A 24,613-nucleotide genomic window follows, 5' to 3' on the forward strand; every position below is an offset into this window, starting at 1 on the left:
GTTAAAAGAATGCAACAATGTTTGAGACTCAAAAGTTTTTTTCTAAACTTACCTGTACCTCAAATATTGCAGGATTATGCGGAAAGGACCTGCAACAAAAATATCAAATGGTAAGATGAATAATTATAATCGGGGGTTGGAAAATTACTGTAATGCATATTAAAAATCACTGCCTGGCGTTTTAGAGCCAATTATTTAGGCAACAACACAATCATAACTTACCCGTCACTGCTTTTGCAATGAGTGAAGTGCTGTGCTCCTTGTTGCCTCGCAACTGCAAACGTCATAATGTAACACGTGAGGTTATAATGCATCTATAAGTCAGAAAATATCTACTATTTCACATGCTAGTTACTCTGGATATTGGTATCGAAGCGCATTAGTGGCACCAATGGCACCAGTAACTTACAGTCACTTCAGTGTTCGACTAAAGGGCGGGAAATGTAAATGTGTGTGGAAAGTGATGCAAAAAGTGAAGCGCACTAGCACTAGCTATGTAATCTATGTGCTACGTGGCCCCAAGCGGCTAACCCAGTTAAACTACTGGTGGTTGGTTTTCTGTTGGCTTTTCTACAATAAATATCCAACACAAAAACTACCCAGTGGGCTGAGACCAAGACAGGAAAAAACACGACTAACCTGAGTGTCTGTCTCTGGCGGCCATTCATTAATAACAAGTAAATCGTACAAAATATTTTCATCGTCGCTTTCAATCAGACTTTCCTCGGCCATGTTTACGTGTGGCAGCTGTCAAACGTCTACGGCGGCGAGCGAGGGACAAACATTCTCAGGGAGCCGCATTTTAAGGATAAGCGATTTTTCGCGAAACATTTAATTTCTCAATGTTGAGGAACTATAGGGGTATACGAGGGGCAAGTGTGTGTTTTTGCGAAATAGTACAATAACAAATGCATGGTGTAAAAAATATACTTTAAATAACCATTTCACCACCCGGAACCAATGTCATAAAGCTGCAGGGACACTCGGTTGAACACGTTGCACCGCACATCCGGTTGCGTTGCACCTGGCGTTAAACTGGTCGAAGCAATAATGGCAGCGTTTTCTGGTAAGAAACGTATTTTATCACGTTGCCATCATAGTCATATTTTGTGTCAACATAGCATCGTTGCTAAAGCTACATACGTATACTGAAAAGTTGCACCTTTTTGTCACAGAAATGGGAGTTATGCCTGAAATCGCGCAGGCGGTGGAAGAGATGGACTGGCTGTAAGTCTCTAAAGCTCACATTATGCTTGATTGTTTGACGTGCTAATGTTGCTGACTCATAACATCATTCTTGTGTTTTTCTCACAATGCTGTTGCCTATTGCTTTGAGTTAAACACGTGACACTGAAGGGATTCATGTAAATCATTGGGTTTCAGGCTACCTACTGACATCCAGGCTGAGTCCATCCCCCTGATTCTTGGTGGAGGAGATGTACTCATGGTAAGTTTGATCTTTTTGCTGTTTATTTCTTTCAAAAATCAAACTTTTCACCAGTCTTCATTTGTTTTTGTAGGCAGCAGAAACTGGTAGTGGTAAAACAGGAGTAAGTACCACTTTGGTTTATAATTTAATATAAAACGAGCATTTAAACATCAGGTCAATCACGCTAAAATCCTTTCATTTAATATATTCAGGCCTTCAGTATCCCGGTGATTCAGATTGTGTATGAAACCTTGAAGGATCAGCAGGAGGGCAAGAAGGGAAGGGCCTCTATCAAGACTGGGGGAGCCAGTAAGAACATGGTTGATGTGTTTTTAAATGATGTACAAAATAACATGCATACATAATTATAAACTCAGGCCTCTCTAAGACTAAAGTAAGTAGCAGCAGACTGTTCTTATCAGATGCCTTACAAGCTTTGCTTCTCTCTTTATTCTCTCTCAGTTTTCAATAACTGGCAGATGAATCCTTATGATCGCAGTAATGCTTTTGGTAAGAGCTGACAACATAACATGTAATGAAGTATTTCAGCTTGGTGTGACAGTTAAGCATGTTGTGATGGTGCACATTTCCACTGTGTTCTTTTTGTCACTGTTTTTTCTGTTTTTTATCTGTGCAGCAATTGGTCCAGGTGGGCTGTGCTGCCAGAGCAGGGAGTTTAAAGAGTGGCACGGCTGTCGCTCTACAAAAGGTGTCACCAAAGGTGCGTAATACCTAATCATGATGAAGATTAAGAACTTTTATTATTATTTATTTTCTTGTGAAATTTTTATGTCTTTTGCTGTCTAGGGAAATACTATTATGAGATGACTTGCCATGATCAGGGTCTGTGCCGGGTCGGTTGGTCGACCAGTCAGGCTGCACTGGATTTAGGTACAGTGTCTGCTTTTCTTAATACTGCAGCATATGTACAGTTTAAAAGGTGCTGGTTACTTAATGGAACATTAATTCAATCCTGACCTTTTGTGTAACCTTACATTACAGGAACTGACAAGTACGGCTTTGGTTTTGGAGGGACTGGAAAGAAATCTACCAACAAGCAGTTTGACAGCTATGGGGAGGTAACAGTTATTGAACAACCATGGTAATCTTGTAGTTCTGAGGTAAGTCAAATGTGTTACATTACTGCTCTGTTGCTGCTTACAGGAGTTTACCATGCATGACACTATTGGATGTTACCTGGATCTAGAAAAGGGCCAGATTTCCTTCTCCAAAAATGGTGCTGCTTACTAGTTATAATTTCTATCATTCTGTACATGTTGGGTAATGTTAGATATCAATATTTGTGTTTTCTTTTTCTAGGTAATGATTTGGGTTTGGCTTTTGAGATCCCCCAAAATCTGAGAAATCAGGCTTTCTTCGCCTCCTGTGTTCTCAAGGTACTAGTAAACACTTTAAAACAACTGTAGGTACGAAGAAAGGAGTGATGGATTGACACCATAGGTACATTTGATTTCTTTGTCTTTCAGAATGCAGAGCTCAAGTTCAACTTTGGAGGGGAAGAATTTAAAAATCCACCAAAGACTGGATTCGTTGCCTTGGATCAAGCACCAGAGAGTCACACAGTGAAATCTTCTCAGACAGGTGTGTGGATGCAAACTTACAAGAAGCACCATCTAAACACTATTCACTGAGTAGATGTGCTTTTTTATTTGTGCAGGCAGTGCTAAAGTCAGCCAGGTGAAAACATCATCCAACGCACCTAAAGCTTTAATCATCGAGCCATCTAAGGAACTGGCTGAGCAAACTCTGAACAACGTCAAGCAGTTCAAGAAATATGTGGATAACCCTAAACTAAGGTAGTATGTGCTGACATCATTGTAATTCCATCTTGTGACCAGCAGATGGTGCCAGTGCTCAAGTAAAACATTGTGCAATGAATTAATCTGTCTATGTAGGGAGCTACTAGTGATTGGTGGTGTGGCCGCCAAGGAGCAGCTAGCAGCCCTAGAACAGGGGGTATGTAACGAATGCATGCATTTTCATGAATTTGTTTTAGATGTATTTGCTAGCAGGAATAGTGTTGCTCTCGATTCATGTCCTCTGCCCATGTGCGTGATTCTTTTCTTTGCAGGTTGACATTGTGGTGGGAACCCCTGGAAGACTGGATGACCTTATATCCACCGGAAAACTCAGTCTGGCCCAAGTCCGCTTCCTAGTCCTGGATGAGTGTGTATGTACAAACAAATGTCATTTGCATCCTGTTACATTAGAAGTTAACATTGTCTTCAGAGAAGACAAATAATCTTTATGAATTTGTTTCCTCAGGATGGTCTCTTGACAGCTGGCTATACCGACTTCATCAACAGAATTCATAATCAAATTCCACAGGTTACATCTGATGGCAAGAGACTCCAGGTAAAACTTAAAGCATAACAGAAGAATATTTTAAAGAACGGTGTATATACTGTACAATACACTAATTAGCTGGTGTTCTGGTGGTTACCAGCTAATAACAAGGAGCCTTTTCAGCCACGTGTCTCTATATTGCTTTGTTTTTTAGGTGATTGTGTGTTCAGCTACTTTGCATTCATTTGACGTAAAGAAGTTGTCTGAGCGCATCATGCACTTTCCCACCTGGGTGGACTTAAAGGGGGAGGACTCCGTCCCAGAGACGGTCCATCACGTGGTTGTTCCTGTTAATCCTAAAACCGACCACCTCTGGGAGCGTCTGGGAAAGAATCACATCCAGGTTAGTTCCATATACGGGGCCAGGTGATGATGCATGAACAAGGAAAAGCAAGTATTTTGTTTACAAATGCAGCTGTTCTTTGTGGGCAGACTGATGAAGTACACGCCAAAGACAACACCAGACCAGGAGTCAATTCTGCTGGTGAGAAAAATAACTAGATTTAAAAACATCTGAATTTGTAAATCAAGTTTTTGCTCAGAAGATGTTAAATTTTAAATGAAAATAAAAACAAAGATTGACATTAACCTGCCAATTTCATGATTGAGGCCTTGGTGGCAAAATGTTTGTGCTAATTTTTAGAAATGTGGTCAGAAGCCATCAAAGTGCTGAAGGGCGAGTACACGGTGAGAGCCATCAAAGAGCACAAGATGGACCAGGCCATAATATTCTGTCGCACCAAGATCGATTGTGACAACATGGAACAGTACTTCATCCAGCAAGGAGGAGGTACAGTAGGAGGCGTTAGTGCATCAGATTTAGCTTTTCAGAAACGCTTTAAAACTGGAAACACATGCAGTACATCAGACATTCACAGTAACGCGAGACCTTTAAACCTTCACTCAGCATCACCGTTTTGCTTTAGGTCCAGACAGTAAAAACCACCAGTTCTCTTGTGTTTGTCTCCATGGCGATCGCAAGCCCAATGAGCGAAAAAATAACTTGGATCGTTTCAAGGTATGAGATAGAAATCTTGGTCATCCTCTCTGACTGCAACTCGTTCTGCAGTATTTTACAGTCTTGTTGTTGTTTCAGAAAAAAGAAGTGAGGCTCCTGATCTGCACGGACGTTGCTGCCAGAGGAATTGATATTCACGGAGTTCCTTTTGGTAAGTAACGCTACCTTACTAAATATATTTGATATTTCTTTGGGGAAACGTTTGGTTTTAAGTTTCCTAGTTTCTTTTCCTTCCAGTAATTAATGTGACATTGCCAGATGAGAAGCAGAACTATGTCCATCGCATTGGCAGAGTAGGAAGAGCTGAAAGGTATTTAATTATACACAAACACGTGCATACATGTATTTCTAGAGAAAGAGTGGAAATTACTTTACCCCATTTTCATATATTCCAATGTTGCATGATTTTTTTTAGGTATTTTTTTTTTACAAGATGATTCCCTAAAAGGCTGATGATTGGTTGATTGATGGTTTCTTTTTTTTTACTTGTAGAATGGGTTTGGCCATCTCTTTGGTTGCTATGGAGAAGGAGAAGGTAGGCTGGATGACAGAAATACACTAAATTAAATTAATTTAAATTATGCACGTTTAAGAAGTTAGATTGAAGTACATCCTTCCGTATTTGCAGGTTTGGTATCATGTTTGCCCAAACCGAGGCAGAGGTTGCTACAACACCCGACTGAAGGAGGATGGTGGTTGCACCATCTGGTACAATGAGAAGGAGGTAAAAACAAATTAACAGCTTTTCCAGCAGTGAAGGTTTATTGCTGTGCATGTTTCCCCCTATAACCATTGTTATTGTTTGTGATCTTTTTTTCCCTTTTTGTTTTGGCCATAGCTCCTGTCAGAAATTGAGGAGCACCTGAAGTGCACCATCACACAGTGTGAGCCAGACATAAAAATACCTGTGGATGAGTTTGATGGAAAGGTTACCTACGGTCAGCGCAGGGCACTGGGAGGTAAGTGTGGAGGACGGGGGAATGTAAAGCTATAGCTGGGACCTCCTTATCATCCTTTTTATTTCAGGTATGATGGTGCGCATGATGAAACAGATGTGTGATTTTTGTTTAGGTGGTAACTACAAAGGTCACGTGGATGTTCTGGCCCCAACGGTCCAAGAGCTGGCTAACCTGGAGAGAGAAGCCCAAACCTCCTTCCTCCACCTGGGATACATGTCAAACCAGCTTTTCAGGGCTTTCTAACCACACCGACTCCCGTGAAACTGTAGGCTATTCAAGTGAAATCAAGAAAAATTAATTTAAAAAAACAGTTGTCATGTAATAAAGTAAGTATTTCGACTGTTTCCCTTCATGTTTCAAGGGACTCTATACCACTTGTAAAATGTAACTTGACATCTAATGTTAACACTAATTGAGCGGCTAATGTGTTTTTGGATTTTGTGTTTTCTTTTCTGGCTGATAAAACAGAAGTCTTTAAGTTTCATGATGACGCCAGTGGCTAAAAGGTGTTATTTTATTTTTTGAAATAAACCAGTCGGCTGTTCACATTTGCTACTCATCAGTCTGTGATCATTGTTTATAAATACATTGGTACAGATTAAACTGCACCATAATTTATTACTTAAACTGAATTATTCATTAATCATTTTTCATAAAAACATTTATATTATAGTTCTACTGCAGTAATGCTTTACTACTAAATCGGATCTGTACCCATCACTCAAACAAAATAACCATGATGAAATAACAGCACTTGATTTTATTTGCGTAAGTTATTTGCATACGCATTACGCAAGTTTGACCTTAGAACATCAATATAGTGTCGACTGATTAAATTAAAAAAAATATTGTCCTGCTTTGTGAGACGTCATACTTTATATAGTTTATTCTTAATAATAATTATGTTCCAGCAATTTTAGTTACTTTAATGACAAGTTCTCTCCGATGCCTGAAAAAAAAAGTGAACCAACTGACTGAGCATGTGATTCAGCACTGAGGACTTAGCTTAGATAAGAAATCAGTAGGTTTTCTAAAGGTTAGCACAGTGACTATCTGCTGACACAGTGAACGCCAGTTTCCACCACGCAGGCCGGCACCAGTTATCTTGGTTACTGAGTCATTCCCTCAGAAACCCAACACAAACAGAGAGACACCTTTGGTAAACTAAAAGGATCCTTTGGTTACTGTGGAACATTTAGATGCTATAGAGCGTGTCACAACATCTAAATACATCTCCTGAAATGCAGGCCAAGCACAGGCAGCACACGGGGCTACATTCTGTCATCTGGGTCTGTCAGCAGGGGCGAGTGTGACAGCTCAGCTCTGCGGCATTCGTAGAAACGGGGCATGGGAGCTGAGCAAAACAGCAGGTGTCCAACCCGTTTATTATCACATGCAGAACGAGTGAAGGGGAATTATTTATACAGGTGTATTTTATGGCTGGTTGAATTCATAGTGATGTTCGTGAAGAATAAAAAATGCCTTTATTCTAGTGGAAACATATGATCATTAGTAACTGAACTAATACCACAATAAAGAAAATAAAACTTTCAATCTTTCTATCACTTACATACAGTTATATCGAACCCACGCTATAGGGATCAATAGACCAATAAAAATGCATCTTAATAGTTCCAGAGGCAAATCCACGCTTCCCATTGGTGCTCGAGGCAAAGGTGGGCGGGCCTTAGAAAGTTGTCTCACCAAAACAAGCTGAGTGCGTGCACCGACACGAGCGAGAGAAGGAGCTGGGAGCGGAGGAGACGTCGGGCCGCACAGAAAGGAGCCGAGGAGGAGGCGAATGGACCGAGGCGCGCGGCGCTAAGCGAACGGCGGAAACGGGTACGAGCGGTGTTTTCTGACACTTTTACAGACGTTCGGAGCTAAACGGTGGTCGGGCGAGCTCCACCCGGTCACGGCTGCCGCTAGCCGGACTGGGCTCTGGCTGCAGAACCTGGTGTGACTTCTGGTTGGGGGGTGGGGGGGGGGGGGGGTCTGTGCCTCCGCAAAGTGACCTTGCGACGTTCTAGCTGATGATGTAAGACGTGATGTGCTGGGACAGATGTTCCATACGGTCGCGTCCTTTATGACATGCATGCAATCAGTTACAGGATGCTAATGGACCTGGGTTATAACAGTATCTGTCAGGCAGGTCTAGGGAAACAGACGAGGGCCCATTAGAAATCCGTGACAGCCGCCGATGGCCATTGTGAGGTTAGTCCAGGAGGTACTTACTGTATGGCAGAGTTTCATCATGTCCCGATCAGCTGACGCAAGCTCACCTGACCACTGTGATCAGTTTGTACCAGCTGTTTATCAGCTGCCACACTGGATGAGCATCAGGTAAAGTGGTCAGATATTACTGACACAGTGCCTTCCTTTCTCATCATTCCTCACCGTTCACAATAACACACCCGAGAACTGGAAAGGCTTCATTTTTCTTTTAAATGGTGCACTCTCCCTTTGCATACAGCTCCGGACTGGTACGGCAACATTGTCCTTGTGCAAAAGCAGCGTCTCTCAGATGTTGACTTGTGTGCGCTACAGAACAAATAATGTGTATTGTCTGTTTGTTCGGTGTGTGTTTGTTTGCCTACAGCGGGTCTTCCACGGTGTTAATGATGGACCCTGACGGTGAGACAAAGAAGACGACCTCTTACCTCCCTGGCAGCCTCACCCATGAGACCCAGAAACTGGCCCCACCCAGTGGACCAGGTACCTAGAAATAGCAGTAACACAGTTCTTTCAGTCAAAACCATTATGTAATTGACACCTGGGGGCACTAGGGTGTTGAGGTGAGCACATGTCCTTCTAGCCTAACAGCTAAGGGGACGACTCCGCCTCTCTGTGTGGAGTTTGCATGTGTTGTGTGTGTGTGAGGGGGTGGTTGCAACCAGGTCCTGCAGCTTATTCCCACACTCAGAAAACACATAATTAGGTTAATTCAATGACACTTAATTTGCACTTAAATGTGAAATAACAGCCTCTGGCCCCTTTTATAACCTGCACTCATCATTCCCACAAGGAAATGTTTTAATTACTAGATATTAACACTGCATATCCTAAAAACTACTAATATAAAACTAGATTAAACTGAACATTTCTTAAATGCCAGCAAAACAATTCTGATAACCCAGTGTGCCCGTTTCTTGGAACAGGTGTATGAATTGCTAGGATTTTAAAAACAGTGACTAGTCAGCTATAACACACAGGAGCTGCTTGTGCAACTTTGTCGCATCAACAGTTTCTCAATCTCTGTCAATGATGAAGCCAAAAGTTGTTATTGCTGTTTGTTGTACTCATGTCATCGTGCCCTTGGTGACGTAATAGCACATTTATGACCCACATAGTGAAAAACAAACAATTTGTGGATTATAAACAACATAGACCCTCTTTGTGTGGAACACTGTGTGTCTCATTCATTTTCTTGGCCGCTTATTCCCCATCGTCCACCGTAATGGGCCCAACATAGGGCCACATATACACACGGACAGCCGCTATAACATTTACACCTACGGACACTTTAGACAATCAATCGAGCGTGGGAGGAAACACACAGACACAGACCAACCGCACACAAAGGCAGCTGGGCCACCCTGGAATCAAACCCCTGCTGTGAGGGCAAGGGTGCCAAGTGCTACACTACCGTGCTGCCCACGTTAATATTAATAGTGTGTAATAATAATCACACTAATCATATTAATATACTGTATATGTAACATCCTTATCACTGGGTACAAAACACAGCTTTATATATTGATAATGCCACTGCTGGTGATGATTGAGAAACTGGGCACATGCAATAATGACTAACTTGTCTGAGGAGCATAAAAAATAGCAAATAAGTCAGTATTTTATTTAAAAAACTGCTTAACTTAAATAAACATACGATTAATAACTACTTAAAGAGCAGGTCATTCATTTTAATGCCTGTTAATATAAAAAGTGTAATTATCAAATTGATTGATTGCATCTTTCCACTTGCTGAGTCAGCGTTTTTTACTTGTTTTTTTTCCTATCTGTCGCACTTCAGCGATAATGCATATCAGTTGTCTCAGTGTGATACACTGAAGGCAAAGTGTGTAGTTTTAGACCTGCGCCACACACGAGCTCACACATGATCGCTTCGGCATTCTCGTCGTGAACTTCTGAACTCCCATTGCACACAGTCAGCGTTACTGTACATGCGACAGTGTTGCTGCAGGAAGCGCTCCGGGAGAAAAGCTGAGTCCCGACAATAGGTAACGCACTCAGTTGTTTGAAGTGTGTTTTTTGTAAATATCACATTTGACAATACAAGCTTCTACCCTTGGACAAGCTGTAACCAATCTATATTAGTTTTTCTCCTATTTCTCATTGTACAGCTCCTTTGACATTTACTCTTGCCTCTCTTACATAACCTGATTATAATAACTACATGAGATCATCTGCTGCTTATAAGCATGATCAGCCTTCAATTAGAACACAGTAGCTGTTTGATCACGTGGTTATCATGGTGGCTCCACTCCAGACGTCATATTGTTGGATGACACATTAACCCATAGATCTAATGAAGGTCACCTCTCTTGATATTTGACATTGCCCCAGCTGATTCTTCCTTGCGTCCATCTGATTATCCTCCTATCTAGAGCTAGAGCTACAGTGGCTGGGTCAAAAACTGACTGTTTCTCTGCCTGTCTGCCTCTCTCTCCCCCGTCTCAGGCTGTAGCTGGCTGGTGGGCGTCGCGGCCGTAGTGGCCTCCGTGAGTGGCCTGATGCTGGGCTATGAAATGGGCCTGACCTCCGGGGTCCTGCTGCAGCTGCGCGGCCTCCTCTCCCTCTCCTGCCGGGAACAGGAACTGCTGGTCAGCTCCCACCTGTTGGGCGCGCTCCTCATCTGCCTTGCCGGTGGACCCATCCTGGATCGCTACGGACGCCGCTGCTCCCTGCTGCTCAGCGCCGCCCTGGTGGTCGGAGGCACCGTTGTGCTCATCGCTGTCGCCTCGCTCGTGGCGCTGACGCTGGGCCGCGTGATAGTGGGCATGGGAACAGCGCTGTCCGGGACGGCGGCGTGCCTGTACATTGCAGAGATCTCACCGAGGGAGAGGAGGGGTCTGCTGGTGACGCTGTACGAGCTAATGTTAGTAGTAGGCGTGATGCTGGGATTCAGCTGTAGCTATGCTTTTGCTACTCTACCTCATGGTTGGGTGTATACATTTGGACTAGTTATCCCGCCAGCATTGCTGCAAATGGGCGCTCTCGTGTTCCTCCCACCGAGTCCACGCTTCCTGGTTGCTCAGGGTAAAGCAGAGCTGGCCAAGGCAGTGCTGGCCAGACTGAGAGGCGGGGTCAGGGAGCAGGTGGAGGTGGAGCTCAGGGACATCCAGGCTGGACTCAAAGAGGAATCCGAGCATAGTTTCTGGGAGCTGTTCAGCGATAAGGCCAATCTGCGTGCGAGGCTGCTAACAGGTGTAGCATTGGTCTTCCTCCAGCAGGCTACTGGTCAGCCCAACATCCTCTCCTACGCATCACCACTCCTCCGCAGCGTAGGCTTCGACAGCGATGCTGCAGCCACGTTGGCCTCCACCGGGTTCGGAGTGGTCAAAGTTGTAGGAACCATCCCGGCAGTGTTGCTGGTCGACCGCCTGGGGCCTAAAAGCTTTCTGTGCGTAGGCGCCGTTGCGATGGGATTGTCTCTGGCTGTACTCGGTACAGTGACACTGCAAAGCCACACGTACCTCACCAGTCTGTGTAAAAGTCAGACTGTACAGAACGACACACATGGGCCATGGGATTTTAACAGTACCTCAGTAGACTCGGACAACAGCCACTTCTTTTCTACTGGTTTCCCCAACCAGTGGAGCAGTGAGGAGGCACACAGGACCATCAGAGCGGGGGACGCCGGAGGAGACAGGACTCCTGTCGAAGTGGCTTCCTCACTGAAGTGGGCGTCATTGATCAGCTTGTTGGTTTATGTGGCAGCCTTTTCCATTAGCCTTGGGCCGAGTGAGTACACCCACAAATGCACGTTTGTATTAAATATAAAGGTTAAGAACGCGATTAACCTAGAGTATGTAAGATGCTGCATTCTCTTCAGTTAACGAGTACAACAAGTGATTCCTAGCTTGAAGTGGCTTTAGGCAGTTTATATCATTCCTCGTATCAAACGTTGTGGAGCTCAGTCAGACTGAATGATGTACAGTAGTCTCAGATTTAATGCACTGTGAAGCAGCTTTTCTTGTAGGTCCCCTATGAAAAGGTGCTGCCACCACTGTGCTTCTCCCTGGCTAGACCATCTGATCTATATTATGCTTTGGCAAGCCTTCAAATGTCAAACTCTAATCCACAGTAAACCAATATCGAGATAACTCAAAACATTTCAAATAGTTTTAACCCTTGCCCTGAATGATAGCTTGCTATAGTTTTATTGTTGGGACGTGCACTGAGTTCATTGGAACTAATGAGCGTGTTTGTCTGACATACAGCCTTTATAAATATACATGTCTTTGCTTTTTGCTTACCGAGGAGGAAGCAGGTAAACTCCAATGAAAACGCATTTTCCATTAAGATACATGTCGACATCTCATTTTTTATTGTGAAACATTTGTCCATTAAAAAGTAGCTCTGAAACTATGAATCGTGCTAAATAGCTGTAAGACATTTAGGTATAAAGTACAAAGTACAACAGTGATTATATACTATAATTATTATGTAGATAGAAACACAGCCACTCCATAGATAAAGCAGACTCTGTTTATCACATCAAAGCATTACTGATCGTTTTCTTCCTATTTTCCTTGTTTCCAGTGGTCTATGTGGTTCTCAGCGAGATATTCCCAATGGGAATCCGAGGCAGAGCTGTGTGTGTGGTGTCAGCAGTGAACTGGGCCACTAACCTGCTCATCTCCATGACCTTCTTGACAATCACAGGTGTGTTCATTTAGTCCAGCTTGAAGCCAGTCTGCGGTGGTATTAATTGAAATGGCCCCAAACCCTTTTACGTATTACTGTATAGTGAATGAATATATGTTTGGAGATCCAAACTCTATATCACGTCTATAGCCAGAGGTATTTCACTAGAAAAAAAACAATCTGACCTGGATTCTGGAGCTGGTTCGTCAGGCTGTTGTGGATTAAATTAGAATGCAGACACGCTCACTCAGCTCCTCTTCAGAATACATTTGTGCTGGCAAATTTACTGTTACACACAATTCATCCTAAACTGCCTCTGTCTGTCCTTTGTGAAATTTGGAGCCCAAGGTTTTGAGGGAACATTTGAACATGGAATCGTTAAAGTATGCTGTAAATTAAAAAAAACATGCTTTTGGATTTAGATATCATTATCTCAGCAGATGAATTTCTTTTTTTGCTTTTCCAGAAAATATTGGAGTTCCCAATGTGATGTTCCTCTACGCTGCCATGAGTTTTGTTCTGTTGGTGTTTGTGATCCTCTGTGTCCCTGACACCAAAGGTCGCACCTTGGAGGAAATATCAAAGGAACTGGCTAAAAAGTGAGTGACAGCTCACATGTAATTCATTAAATTAATTTGGGGAATTAATTTTTTGTGTCTGTTTCAATAGAAAGCGTTTTGAGGTGAAACTCTTCAGGCAGGTTCAACCTCAGGAGAGCCTGATCAGCTGCAGCCCAGAGTCCAGCAAACAACTCACTCCTTCACCAGACAACAACTGATTTGTTGTCTGTTAACACAAACATCGTTTGGAGTAAACAAGGATGAAAAAACAGTCACTCTTTTAAGAATTCTGGGTACAGCTCATGCATCCACATCTATCCATCCATATACTTACAGTTGGTACATAGGTCTTTCTAGTTGATTATGCATAAATATATCAGGGTTGGTGGAAGTAATACATGTGTAGCTCAGGGGTCACTTCATAGTTCATAAAAACGATGTTAAAAGGTAAAGAACTGGACTGGATGTGTGGTTATACTGTGAAATAACCTAAAAATGAATTCCTCCTTTTTTTACTTGTACTTCACCGAAGCACACAGTCCAAGTGCAGACTGACAATACTAAACTCAGTCTAGAAGGAATATCATCATTTAAGGTCTGCAGTAGAGGATGTTTTCACTTCAGTGTCAATGATTCCATAATTGATGGTAGTTAATGTGGTACTGCTATAAAGAGTTATAAGGACCCGCTCACAGAACGCTCAACCTGTAATGAGGAAAAACGGATGACAGATACTGTTTTATCTTCAACTTTTATTTTTATACAAAATACTGATCAAGTGTCACAAATGTCCACTTGACACTAGTTCAAAGTCCGCCCTACATACATATAAACAGCATGCCAACATCTGTCCCACCAGATACATTTATTATATACATACGTTACCTTTACAGATAAAGGTCAACGATTAGGTTAAAACTAGGATTGTGCTTACCTGGCAAAACACACTGTTGTTCCTTTAATCATTGCAACGGTTTGCCTCTGAGTTTGTGTTACTGCGTCCTGTGGCAATTCCATTTTCTATCAGTATTCTGGAAAGTCTGGTTATAGCGTTTCATACCTCAGTTTAATAATTTGGGTCTTGCATTGCTTCAGAACTACTACTGCCCTGTTTAGTGAGGGACTCGTACTGTAGCTGTATGAAGTGAAGGGTAACTTGGCTTAACACCATCAATTGAAAGAAATAAAATATTCTAAACCATTTAAAAGGTTTTCACGACTCTCAACATTTACAACACTGATCCCACCCCTCTACATTACTGAAACAAATACTCTCAAGTAAAAACTGTTACTAGGAAATGTTTTAGAAATGTAACATGTGCACATTCTCATTCAGACACTAAAAACTGTATAATGAACTGACTAACTAAACTATCAGTTAAAATCAGAGATGAATGGATATTGTGAGCAGATATTCATGTATAACCACTTAATAACCTGCTCTTACTTACATGCAAAACAGTCCACTGGTTTGAAACTGAGTCTAGGGTTTTTTCTTTAGATTAAAATATGTGCAATTCAGTTGACGTCTTATACTTGTGTTAACACATCTAGAGACAAACCATGGACAAACATTCCCCCAGATAAAGTGGCAAATTGGACGATTTGCTAAATATAGGGTTAAAGGTGAGGCTTCTCAGTGTTAACAAAGTTACTCTTAGCAACCTCTTATACACTAAAATGGTTACATTGTTCACTTGCTGTACTCATGCCAAAATACCCAGAGCAAATCACAAATGAGAGCAGGGCTTTTCTGAAGTCGGGAAGACATCTGCATATTTAGGCTGTTAAATCACGAGAACCACCAAATCCACAACAATGCTGAATCTGTATGAATCCAGCTGGACTTGTTGAGACTTCTGAAAATTCCATGATCTAGGCGGTATCTGCCCTGTTAGATGAACTTGTGTAGCAATTAGAGTCAAGCTAATAAATCCAAAGATAAAGTGTCTCCTCTTCAGTCTTGCCTTTTCCTTCCTTAAGCTCTTTCATCCTCTTGAAAACAATTCTGCTTCATTTGCAGATGGGTTTCCGAACCTCAAACAGTAGCGGGTAAACCTGCTCCACAGCTGTGGCTACATTCTGCACATTTGGTCCTAATTGGAGTAGGGGCAGGTTGCAGTGGGATAAAGCATAAGAACAAGTCTTAATACAACACCCACTTAAAATCACATAAAACCACAAGTGTTTATTATTAGGAACCATTAATAACAAAACCTTTCAGAAACATTCTTTGAGGAATTAGGTTACAAATCACATTTTGCAAACAGACTATAAAAAGTGCATTATAACAATGTGACCTCAATCCCTTAAACTAGTGTGTGTGTGTGTGTGTGTGTGTGTGTGTGTGTGTGTGTGTGTGTGTGTGTGTGTGTGTGTGTACCTGTGACTGTAAGGCTGCCAGTAGAAAACACCTGGATTGTAGCCTTGAGGTTCTTGATCCTATACGTGGCAGCAGGATGGAGTTCTGGTTCATAACTGACAAACAGAAAAACATGTGTTAGTTCACCACAGGCTTTCTGTACAGCAGCAGTTTGTTACATGATGACATTCCATATGGTGAATCGGCCATGAATAGACTACAGAAACACTTTTATTCATTATGAATACAATGCAATGATGACTCCACTAGAGGTCATCCTTTACTAGTAAAAAGTCAGTTGTTGCATTAGGGACTAACATCTGGGAGATTAAAGCTATGGTGAGAGGAAGTAAAATCAGTCCAATTAATTATTTCTACATACTGATAAACTTTAATCGGTGCAATGAGAGTGATTGTGTTGTACTGAATTTACCTGGCAATGGGTCGGTTGTTCTTAGTGAAGTCTATGAGGTGGATAGCAAAAGGCATGGAGCATACTGCCAGCACATTCACAACTTTGAAAGCTGAAAATCGCACCTGAACAGACAAAAAACATGTTTATATTGTGTATTTAATAAGTCCCCCAAAACCTACATTCACAGTAAAAACAGTTTATCATTTATTGTTGTTGTTTTTATTTATACCACCTACAGTGGTATAAATAATTAATGAGCACTTTTTTGTTTTACTCAGAAATATTGTATCTGTTAGGAATTGTCATTTTATTTTTATTTTTTTCTTACAAACATGCATATTAATCTCACCTTAAAGCCTAGTTTCTGAAGACAGCGCGCTAACCTGCGAGCACCTAGCTTTGCCTCATCCTCGCTGAGAAAATGGAAAAGAGCACAAGTGGAAGTCAGCATAACAGTGGTACAGCATACACAGTTTACGGTTTGGTCTAAAACAGAAATGGAACACAAACTGTAGTTGAAAAGCTTAAAAGTAACAATGTGAACAGTGAGTTTGTGAGTTTGTTGTTTCTGATGATAATCATCAGCTCTTTTGTCGGGATCTACCTCGTTGCTCCAGTGCAGATAATTTTCCCTGAGGACCAGATTGAGGCTGTTATTGTGGGCTTTCGAAGCTTCATCAAGACTTTCTGAAACAGTAGATGACGGTTACAGTTTTAATGCTGCAAACACACACATATATTACAGATATATGTATATATCTAGTTTCTAAAAAGGATAATCAAGCATCCTCCTGCTCTGACTTCAGTTTCATACCCCTACTTCCGGTTTGTAGATGACATTGGTTCCTTCTAAGGCAATGGTGCGCAGGTTGAGGTGGCATCTCGTCCTGAAGGTTGCCACCACATTGGTAATAATGATATCAAGTGCCTCGTCATTACTGGAATCCATGAGGAAGTGTGCAGAGCAGCAAAGGGATCACTGTGGCTATCTCCTTACACATTTATCACTATTGCCACCATCATCAGCGTCTCATGAATGGAAAGTGACAGAACAAGCTGCAAGAAATAAAAAGGCCCAATGATCTTAAGGTTACAAACAGTCATCATTTAAATGTATATGATTAAAAACAAAACTAGATCATGTATTGACATGCAGTGTATTTCATACCATCATGACTCACATTAGCTTGGTTTAACGCTTGCAGGCAGCGGGTGAGCTGCTCTTACACCTGTAGAAGGCGTCAAAATGCTAAAAAGGGGGCTTCACTTCACTTCTCGGCTGTGTGGCTCCCCTCGTCCTACGATAGCGAGAGTGTTGCTAGAAACGGGATTCGCGAGGCATCTGCAAGAAATCACACAAGCGAATAAATAAATCCGATAAATATTCCTTGAGTTATATTAGCCGGAGCTTTGCTGCTACTAGCAACAATATCATGCAACGTTAAAGATATCTGTGGATTGTACATTAAGGAATTTATGACCTAAACGAGCAAAAACCAGTTACCATTAAGCGTAACTGGTGCTGGTGCTACCCTCTCTGTGCTGTTGTGTGTTACTGCGTAGCAACACAACTGATCAACCCGTTTGGGGAAGTCGGCTAGCTAACCTTGTACTCCCACACACAAGTACTGAAAGTAACACTGAGAGGATGCATGAGCTAAAATGCTTCTAAAATACGCTGGAAATAGACGATAAAAGCTCAAACAACGAGTAACGGCACTCCACTGCTGCCCCGGCTAATGTTAGGGAGGTTGGCTAGCAACAAAGAAAAGTGCACGGGATGTAATGAATGAAAAGTTGTTAGCTGCTCCCTTTAGCAGGCTAACTGTCTGACGCCACACTGAAGACGAGCTCCGCTGTTTCTAGCCTAATTAGCTTGTTAATCGTATCCGTGTGTGATAAACGTTAGCTGAAATGACCCCGCTACCTCCACAAACCGCTCACAGATGTATTACGAACACAAAAACAAGGAAAATATCTAGACAAACCTAATCTTTCCGCAAACAAGAAGCCTTCCGGTTACAACTTTCAAAACAAAAGTGGCTGAGCTAACGAGGAGGGGTCGGAATAATGATGACTTCCGGTTAAGACCTTCAAAATACAACGATAATTGTAAACAACAAGTTTGATAAGATTAACGATAAACAATAGAGTCATCAAATTACAACCATATGCAGAAGCATGAATGCAATAAACACAACAATGCATTTCTCAAGCAAGTGATCAGTTCAAATGTTTGATAAGGCTGCTACAGAAGAATGGTGCACACAATTAAAACCTGGAAATAATACATTATTTTGAATTGTTAATTAGACCAAATATAATCTTTATCATCGAACATAATATTTATGTCATGGCCACCCAGCAAAAAGCACGCTAACACAAGTTGGCATCATATGCAGTCAAGTTAATAAATAGTTGTTGTTTTTTTAAGTTTTAGTCCGACTATGGGTTAAAATGGAAACTGACTCCAGCTAAGTTCACAAATGTGTCTTTGTTATATTGTTTGCCTGCCAGTATCACACTTAAGAGGCTTATGTTAACACCCTTTTCAATGCGTAGCCTTCTTCATTGTTTATGGCGCACTGACGTTTAGGCTGTGGGAATTAGCAGCATCTCTACGGAGAATGAGCACATCTGGAAGGTACATGCTGTGCAGCTACAAAAGCAGACAAGGAGTAAAGTTTGGACGCGGCTGGGAATGTTTGTGCTTTCAATGAGACAATTCACAGCCGTTGCCGTTGCTCATGAATGAATTTACTGAATGGATGGTGTCCTCAAGTGTCGGCGTGCTGTCGCATCCTGCAGCGGGTGTGACCCTCATCCAAACTGTTCATGACTTCATGTGGAATTTTTCATTCAGCTCATTTTAGTCGCTCCGCTGTGTTTAGCCTTGTGCAACATTGCATGGAAATCAAACTGATAAGAGTGACACACAATCTTTATGGGATAAAGCTGCATAAACATTGATTTTGTCTGCTCTTCCACGTGTATTTGTGCACATTCATATGAATGACTTATTGCTTGCTTATGCATATTTGTGTTCTGTAGCTCAGCTCACTTGCTCAGACCACTGCAAATACTTCTACCGCCTGGCGTGCATCCAAACAAAACAGAAAAATAACTTCTTTATGATTCAGCCTTATTATTGTTCTTCCTCCCTGGTTACCAAATTGTCTCTTTCCTCCTTTCATTTAACTCTCCTGGGATTCTTCGGTGAAATATAGCCTTGTAATTCCCATCCATTCTGCATAAAAGCCTCGTTCAAATGTCCTGAGTTGTTTACTATAAAGGTTTAGATTTAGAGCAGGTTAGGAAAGTCGGACCACTGGCATTGATGGCGTGCGTGTGTTTGTATGTGTTGTGAGACGGCTGACGCAGGGTGCAGAAGTATGTTTACAGTTTGTTGGGCTCTACATCACTGAGGAAGACTCTTCCCAGGGGAACAATGCTCTTATTTTCATTAGGTCATAAGTTGCACCATGTAAACACACAGATGTGAGCACTTATGGCTTAATAGATGCAAATATGCCAGCGAATAAATAGACAGTCCATCACTATAACTACTCTGAGCGTGTGTCTGAGATAGTGACTTAGAGAAAGTGAGAGGTAGATCGGTTTTTGGAAATTTTGTGTCTGCAGAGGTTGTAATTTGCAGAATTAACCTGTAAAAAGCTTTTGGAAACATCCTCCTAATGTGTCTGCCTGCCTTTGGCCTTTATTATTATTGTTTTCCAAAACCACGCTGACCGGGTCTTGTAAAAACCCGAGCGGCCGGTTTGAGCCGACGTCGCTGCGGTGAAGTGCTGCTGCGGTGACCTCACTGTTGCCTGTAAACTGGGCGTGCTTGTCAGGACCTCAGCGCTCTGTTTATGTTGGGCGCACATCACAGGCCCCATTTCGAGAGGAGACCAAAGCGAAGGCTTTTGCGAGACGCTTTGTGCTGTAAAACGAGGGTCACTATTGGTTTTTAGGAACCGGTGGGAACTTTATGCACGATTATTTAAGATTCATGAATTAAACATTAGGGGGGAAATATGATAAATAATGATAAAATGTAACAAGATGGTTGGACACACAATGATCGTGATCTTTATTAATATGCATGGGCCCAGTTCTGCATAGCTGTAGCTTCTATCTAATGTATCTGGCTGCCAGCGTACTGTATGATGGATCGTGTGTGAGCGTGCCGTACAGAGACAATCCAGTGCTCTGGTGGTGCTGCTCTGGGGTCCTTCAGTGTAAACAAAGACGTGGGAACGGCCGAGCCTGTTTATATCAGCACCATTCTTACTGGGACCAGTCAACCATGCATCAGGCCACAGCCCCGCATCGTTCACCCCAATATATAAGTCTGCACTAACACACTTAGAAGCAATAACTATTTGGTGTTTCGCTGTTTAAATATTCCAGTATCTCGCAGATAAACCGCAGCGTGACAGCGGATCTCGTTCTCGACGCCTGCTCATCCGCCTCAATGCCGAGGAGCCTAACATATACAGCAGAACCAATCAGGCCCAAAACTGTTGACGTTGAACTAAACAAAAAGAATTTTTTTTTTTTTGCAGAGGAGCAAAAAAACCTCTCGCCCCCGTCGCGGCTCCGGAGGCGAGTGTGAGCTCAGGCAGGGAGACAATCGCGCCAGCGCTCATCACGCCAGATTTACTGGCCTAATATTAACACACCTGCACAAATGTTATGGAGCTGCCATGTTTAGACTAGTTTTGGAAAAGATGACAGTGTGTCAGTGAGTCCGCAGTGAAATCACCTTGGGTCAAAATGAAGTCAGTCTCCTGTGGATAGATCTCCTATTTGTGTTTTTCTTTGTATTTATATTCATATGCAGTTATAGAGTAGATTAAACATTTTTTATGGTCAAGTCAAATTGTTTATTATCACACTTATGTTTAACTAAAAAAATGAACATTATGACAATAGATTCTTGTACCATGCTTTGGATTTGCTGTGTTGACTCTTCAGTCAGAGCCTCAGACAGGCAGTGTTTGGATAGAGGCAGAGTTGGTGTAAGCCTCGTGGAGTGGATTCTTCCTTTCTCACTAGAAATCAGAGCGCTGCGAAAACAAACCTCTGTAAGAGGAAGGAGGCTGAAGGGCGCTCGCGCGAGGTCTCCTTTGGTAACGCACCTGGGGTTCCCGCAATCAGGGGCGAAATGCATCACGGCGCGTCAAACACGCGCGTGCACGCCGACGCAGGAGGAGCAATGCGAGGGTTTCAGTTGACTCTTCTGCTCTGGGAGTGTGAGGATTCCTCCGCAGCGTGTTCTGGTAACGGCGCTGGACGTGCTTGGAATGAGGGGTGGGAGTCGATGACATAGAAGGATGTTTTGGGGTGGCGTTCGGGGAGCAAGTGGAGGTGAAGGTGTAGAATGATGACAGGAAGGAGGGCCGTGTGATAAGGAGGTGTTGTGTTTTGGTGGTATCGCCGTTACAGTGGTTGGTTGGTTGGTTAATGGACGCGCACATGTTTGCTCATTGATCTGCTTTTTCTCATATTTGCCTCTGTGTGATGAAACAAAGCAAGAAAAATCTCCCACTCACAGCGCATGTACATGAACACACCCACCCGTACTCACACACACACACACACACACACACACACACACACACACACACACACACACACACACACACACACACACACACACACACACACACACACACACACACACACACACACACTGATATCTAAATTAATGGTCTCCTTGTGGAGTCATCCAAAGGCCATGGGCGTTTGGGGGAAAGGATTCTTGGAAAAAGGCTTCATCATCTGAACATTTACTCATTAGTAACTACGTCTTAGCCATCCAGGGGGAAGGAGCGATACACTAAGGATTAATACTTATCAGGCTTAAGAGGCATTTACTTTACAGTCTCTCCAAATAACAATAAAAGTGGTAGATGGAGCGAGGCGCAGCAGAAATCAGCAGTCGGTGTGAGACACACAGACAAAGTAATGAAGGAAAGGGGCATGAATAGTTCAAAGAGAACGGGAAAAAACAAAACTAAGGAACAATAAAGAAAATGTTGTTTCTTCTTAGCCTGACTTTGTGCAGGAAGTCATTAAAGAATAAGCCAATAAAGCCGTGTCAGATATATTGTATCCCCATCCTCCACAGAGATCTAAAATATTGCCCTCCCATTCTCATCAGACACGAGGATCAGCATTTACTGGCCCACGATGTCCTCCTTCGGAGTTCAGAGAGTTTGCTGAAGTTATCGACTGTCTTGTTGTTGGCTCTCTTGCTGAAATCGTTTCCGGTTTAATTGAATGTGACCTTTAAGGAAAGGACATCAACACAACACAAGGGTTTAATTGTGGGAACAAACTAATAATCACAAAAAAACAACATTTAATGTTAAAATAAGTTCTTGTATTGAGGTAAACGTCTTCTTCTTTGTTCCCTGTTTGTCCCAATCACAATATATCAAGACAGTTATTTTATGTGTCACATTAGTTATGAGCTAGGAAAAACAGCTTCAGAATTTTCTTCCAGAATAAATATGCGGCATATCCGTAACAGAGCAAGGAAGGAGCATGTTGTTTGTGGTAAAGGTGCTGCAGCATGATCAAACAGATAGTATTTGAACCGTAGGACAAGAAGGAGAGTAATAAAACCACGATGGAGGGATAAAAAAGGAGGAGCAAGGGTGAAGAGAGGAGGTTAATCCAAACAGACCTGTGCCAGGTTATTTTTACGACGCCCCGTCAGCCATTATCTGCTGACGCTCTGTTATGGTTAGGGATAAATACAGACCTGGGCAATACCAAGTGTGTGTGTGTGTGTGTGTGTGTGTGTGTGTGTGTGTGTGTGTGTGTGTGTGTGTGTGTGTGTGTGTGTGTGTGTGTCTGAACCTACGTATATGTGCAGTTTTGTGCGCTTACGTGGACTTTCTTCTTCTCCCTGATAACCACAACAGTTTATTTCATTTCATCAGATGCTCCTCTGGACATTTCTGCCCTAATGGACGCAGAGCAGGAACAGCCTTTTAATCTTGTTGCTCAATAAAAATCTTAAGGAAAATCTGTTCGAGAGACTTTCTGTCTCAGAGCTGAAGAAATGTCTGCGTATTGGCTAATTTGACAAGTGCAAAAAAATGGAGAGAGAGAGAGAGAGAGAGAGAGAGAGAGAGAGAGAGAGAGAGAGAGAGAGATTAACGTGATTAAGCAGAGGGGGTTTCTGTGCAAAGTTGAACTTAGTCCCATGATATAATAATATTTGGCATCAGATTCTCATCTGTAAACTTTTCACACACACCTGTGTTTAAGGCGTGGAATCAAGATGAATGAGCGGTTTAAAAGTAGACACGCTTGTTTTTTATTTTAGGTGTTAAACAATAATATCACAGTGACTGTATTATGTGTGTGTGTGTGTGTGTGTGTGTGTGTGTGTGTGTGTGTGTGTGTGTGTGTGTGTGTGTGTGTGTGTGTGTGTGTCTGTGCTCTGGCCATGTGCCTATGGGTGAGAGCAGAGTAATGATCTGCAGGGTTTATTATCCCAATTAGCAACCAGGAGGAAAGCGATAAATAAGGACCACCGCCACGTTCACGCCCCTTTGTTTCTAACTGACATCCATGAGCCAGACGCTTCAAGGACACATTTATTTTGCCAGTGCTGGAGTTGGAAATTGGACACGACCGCAACGACCCACAGTAGTGACGAAGAGTAAGATAACTGTTATGGTGATTATGGCAACAGCAAAAACAATAGTGATGATGACAGCGGTGATGATAAACACACACACACTTTTCACCTCATAAGCGGTGAACTGGAGCTGTCAGAATAACTAATCTGAAGCGTAAATATTCATCAAACAGCTGATTCACCACAGGGACAGAGATCATTAAGGTGTGTGTGTGTGTGTGTGTGTGTGTGTGTGTGTGTGTGTGTGTGTGTGTGTGTGTGTGTGTGTGTGTGTGAGCCCCGTTTTGCTTCCCCCACTGACGTACATAATATTTTAATGGCTACAAAATGGCTGCTAGAGGCAACTCTACTAAAATGTCAGGTTTTCTGGCCACGGTTTTGTGCAGATTTTTTCGCAGTGAGTCTCGTCACATTTTCCTTCGGTGATGTCATCGAAACCGCGTGGAGAAACACTGACTCATCTCGCCCCGTCTCATAATTTAATCGGCGAACGCAGCGGCTAGCTAACCGCTAGCCGCCGCCTGTTTGTGATTTCAGCTTTAAGGTGAGGTGCTGTTGTGTCTGTCCTCCGAGACTAAGTGGACCCGTCTGTTGGCTGCACCGGAGCTCGGCTCACACAAACAAACACGTGCGGGCTCTAATGAGCCCATACACCCACACACACTCCACCGCTTCCTGCCTGGGGACCGTGGGTAGGATCTGAGGGGTGTCTTGAGTGCCGGGGAGGGGGGGGCGTTTATCGTAACTCACATCTCAGGCCGTTGTCATCTGCTGCCGGACCTCCGGTAGCTCAGGCCTCAGTCTCGTGGGGGAACTGATACACAGGCTTGCACAAACATACACGGAGGTGAGACGTGAGAAGGCGCTGGTGAAGGTCCCACACACACACACACACACACACACACACACACACACACACACACACACACACACACACACACACACACAC

The 24,613-nt window shown here is 42.7% G+C and overlaps 4 protein-coding genes across 8 annotated transcripts in view; 2 read left to right on the top strand and 2 right to left on the bottom strand.

The window, feature by feature from the left end:
• The window catches only part of nbas (NBAS subunit of NRZ tethering complex), a 93,672-nt gene extending 92,905 nt beyond the window's left edge, over window positions 1-767 (bottom strand). The window contains exons 1-3 of one of the 2 annotated variants that reach the window (XM_029141477.3): window positions 640-767; window positions 223-274; window positions 59-89 (exon numbers count right to left, since the gene is read on the bottom strand). In XM_029141477.3, coding sequence (XP_028997310.1) covers window positions 59-89; window positions 223-274; window positions 640-732 — 176 coding nt within the window. In that variant the 5' untranslated portion in view covers window positions 733-767. Of the gene's footprint in view, window positions 1-52; window positions 90-222; window positions 275-639 lie in introns of both variants that reach the window. The other variant, XM_029141476.3, reaches the window with a different exon arrangement.
• A 170-nt stretch (window positions 768-937) lies between these two features.
• On the top strand, window positions 938-6,324 carry ddx1 (DEAD (Asp-Glu-Ala-Asp) box helicase 1). The gene is made up of 26 exons (XM_029141979.3): window positions 938-1,066; window positions 1,176-1,227; window positions 1,384-1,447; window positions 1,521-1,550; window positions 1,642-1,738; window positions 1,892-1,939; window positions 2,067-2,150; window positions 2,237-2,320; window positions 2,432-2,508; window positions 2,594-2,666; window positions 2,750-2,826; window positions 2,917-3,031; window positions 3,108-3,246; window positions 3,346-3,406; window positions 3,522-3,620; window positions 3,716-3,805; window positions 3,951-4,139; window positions 4,229-4,280; window positions 4,440-4,586; window positions 4,723-4,814; window positions 4,893-4,965; window positions 5,052-5,124; window positions 5,307-5,349; window positions 5,443-5,538; window positions 5,653-5,773; window positions 5,886-6,324. Exons 1-26 carry the CDS (start codon window positions 1,051-1,053, stop codon window positions 6,014-6,016), a joined length of 2,223 nt encoding a protein of 740 aa, XP_028997812.1. The 5' UTR covers window positions 938-1,050; the 3' UTR covers window positions 6,017-6,324.
• Window positions 6,325-7,472: 1,148 nt separating this feature from the next.
• On the top strand, window positions 7,473-15,175 carry slc2a12 (solute carrier family 2 member 12). The gene is made up of 6 exons (XM_029141358.3): window positions 7,473-7,615; window positions 8,373-8,488; window positions 10,475-11,758; window positions 12,560-12,682; window positions 13,131-13,263; window positions 13,334-15,175. Exons 2-6 carry the CDS (start codon window positions 8,392-8,394, stop codon window positions 13,440-13,442), a joined length of 1,746 nt encoding a protein of 581 aa, XP_028997191.1. The 5' UTR covers window positions 7,473-7,615; window positions 8,373-8,391; the 3' UTR covers window positions 13,443-15,175.
• On the bottom strand, window positions 13,957-18,129 carry tbpl1 (TBP-like 1). Of its 4 annotated transcripts, none has more exons than XM_029141364.3 (8): window positions 17,990-18,129; window positions 17,170-17,343; window positions 16,816-17,057; window positions 16,606-16,688; window positions 16,351-16,414; window positions 16,020-16,123; window positions 15,608-15,702; window positions 13,957-15,320 (listed from the first exon to the last, which is right to left on the bottom strand). In XM_029141364.3, exons 3-8 carry the CDS (start codon window positions 16,948-16,950, stop codon window positions 15,238-15,240), a joined length of 564 nt encoding a protein of 187 aa, XP_028997197.1. In that variant the 5' UTR covers window positions 16,951-17,057; window positions 17,170-17,343; window positions 17,990-18,129; the 3' UTR covers window positions 13,957-15,237. The 4 variants fall into 4 exon arrangements, with proteins under 4 accessions (XP_028997197.1, XP_028997194.1, XP_028997196.1 ...); XM_029141361.3 differs by having other exon boundaries at window positions 17,183-17,343; window positions 17,990-18,128; XM_029141363.3 differs by lacking the exon at window positions 17,990-18,129 and adding an exon at window positions 17,929-17,978 and having other exon boundaries at window positions 17,183-17,343.
• Window positions 18,130-24,613: the final 6,484 nt, after the last annotated feature.

This window comes from Betta splendens, chromosome 24 (assembly GCF_900634795.4).
Source record: "Betta splendens chromosome 24, fBetSpl5.4, whole genome shotgun sequence".
Taxonomy (NCBI): Eukaryota; Metazoa; Chordata; class Actinopteri; order Anabantiformes; family Osphronemidae; genus Betta; species Betta splendens.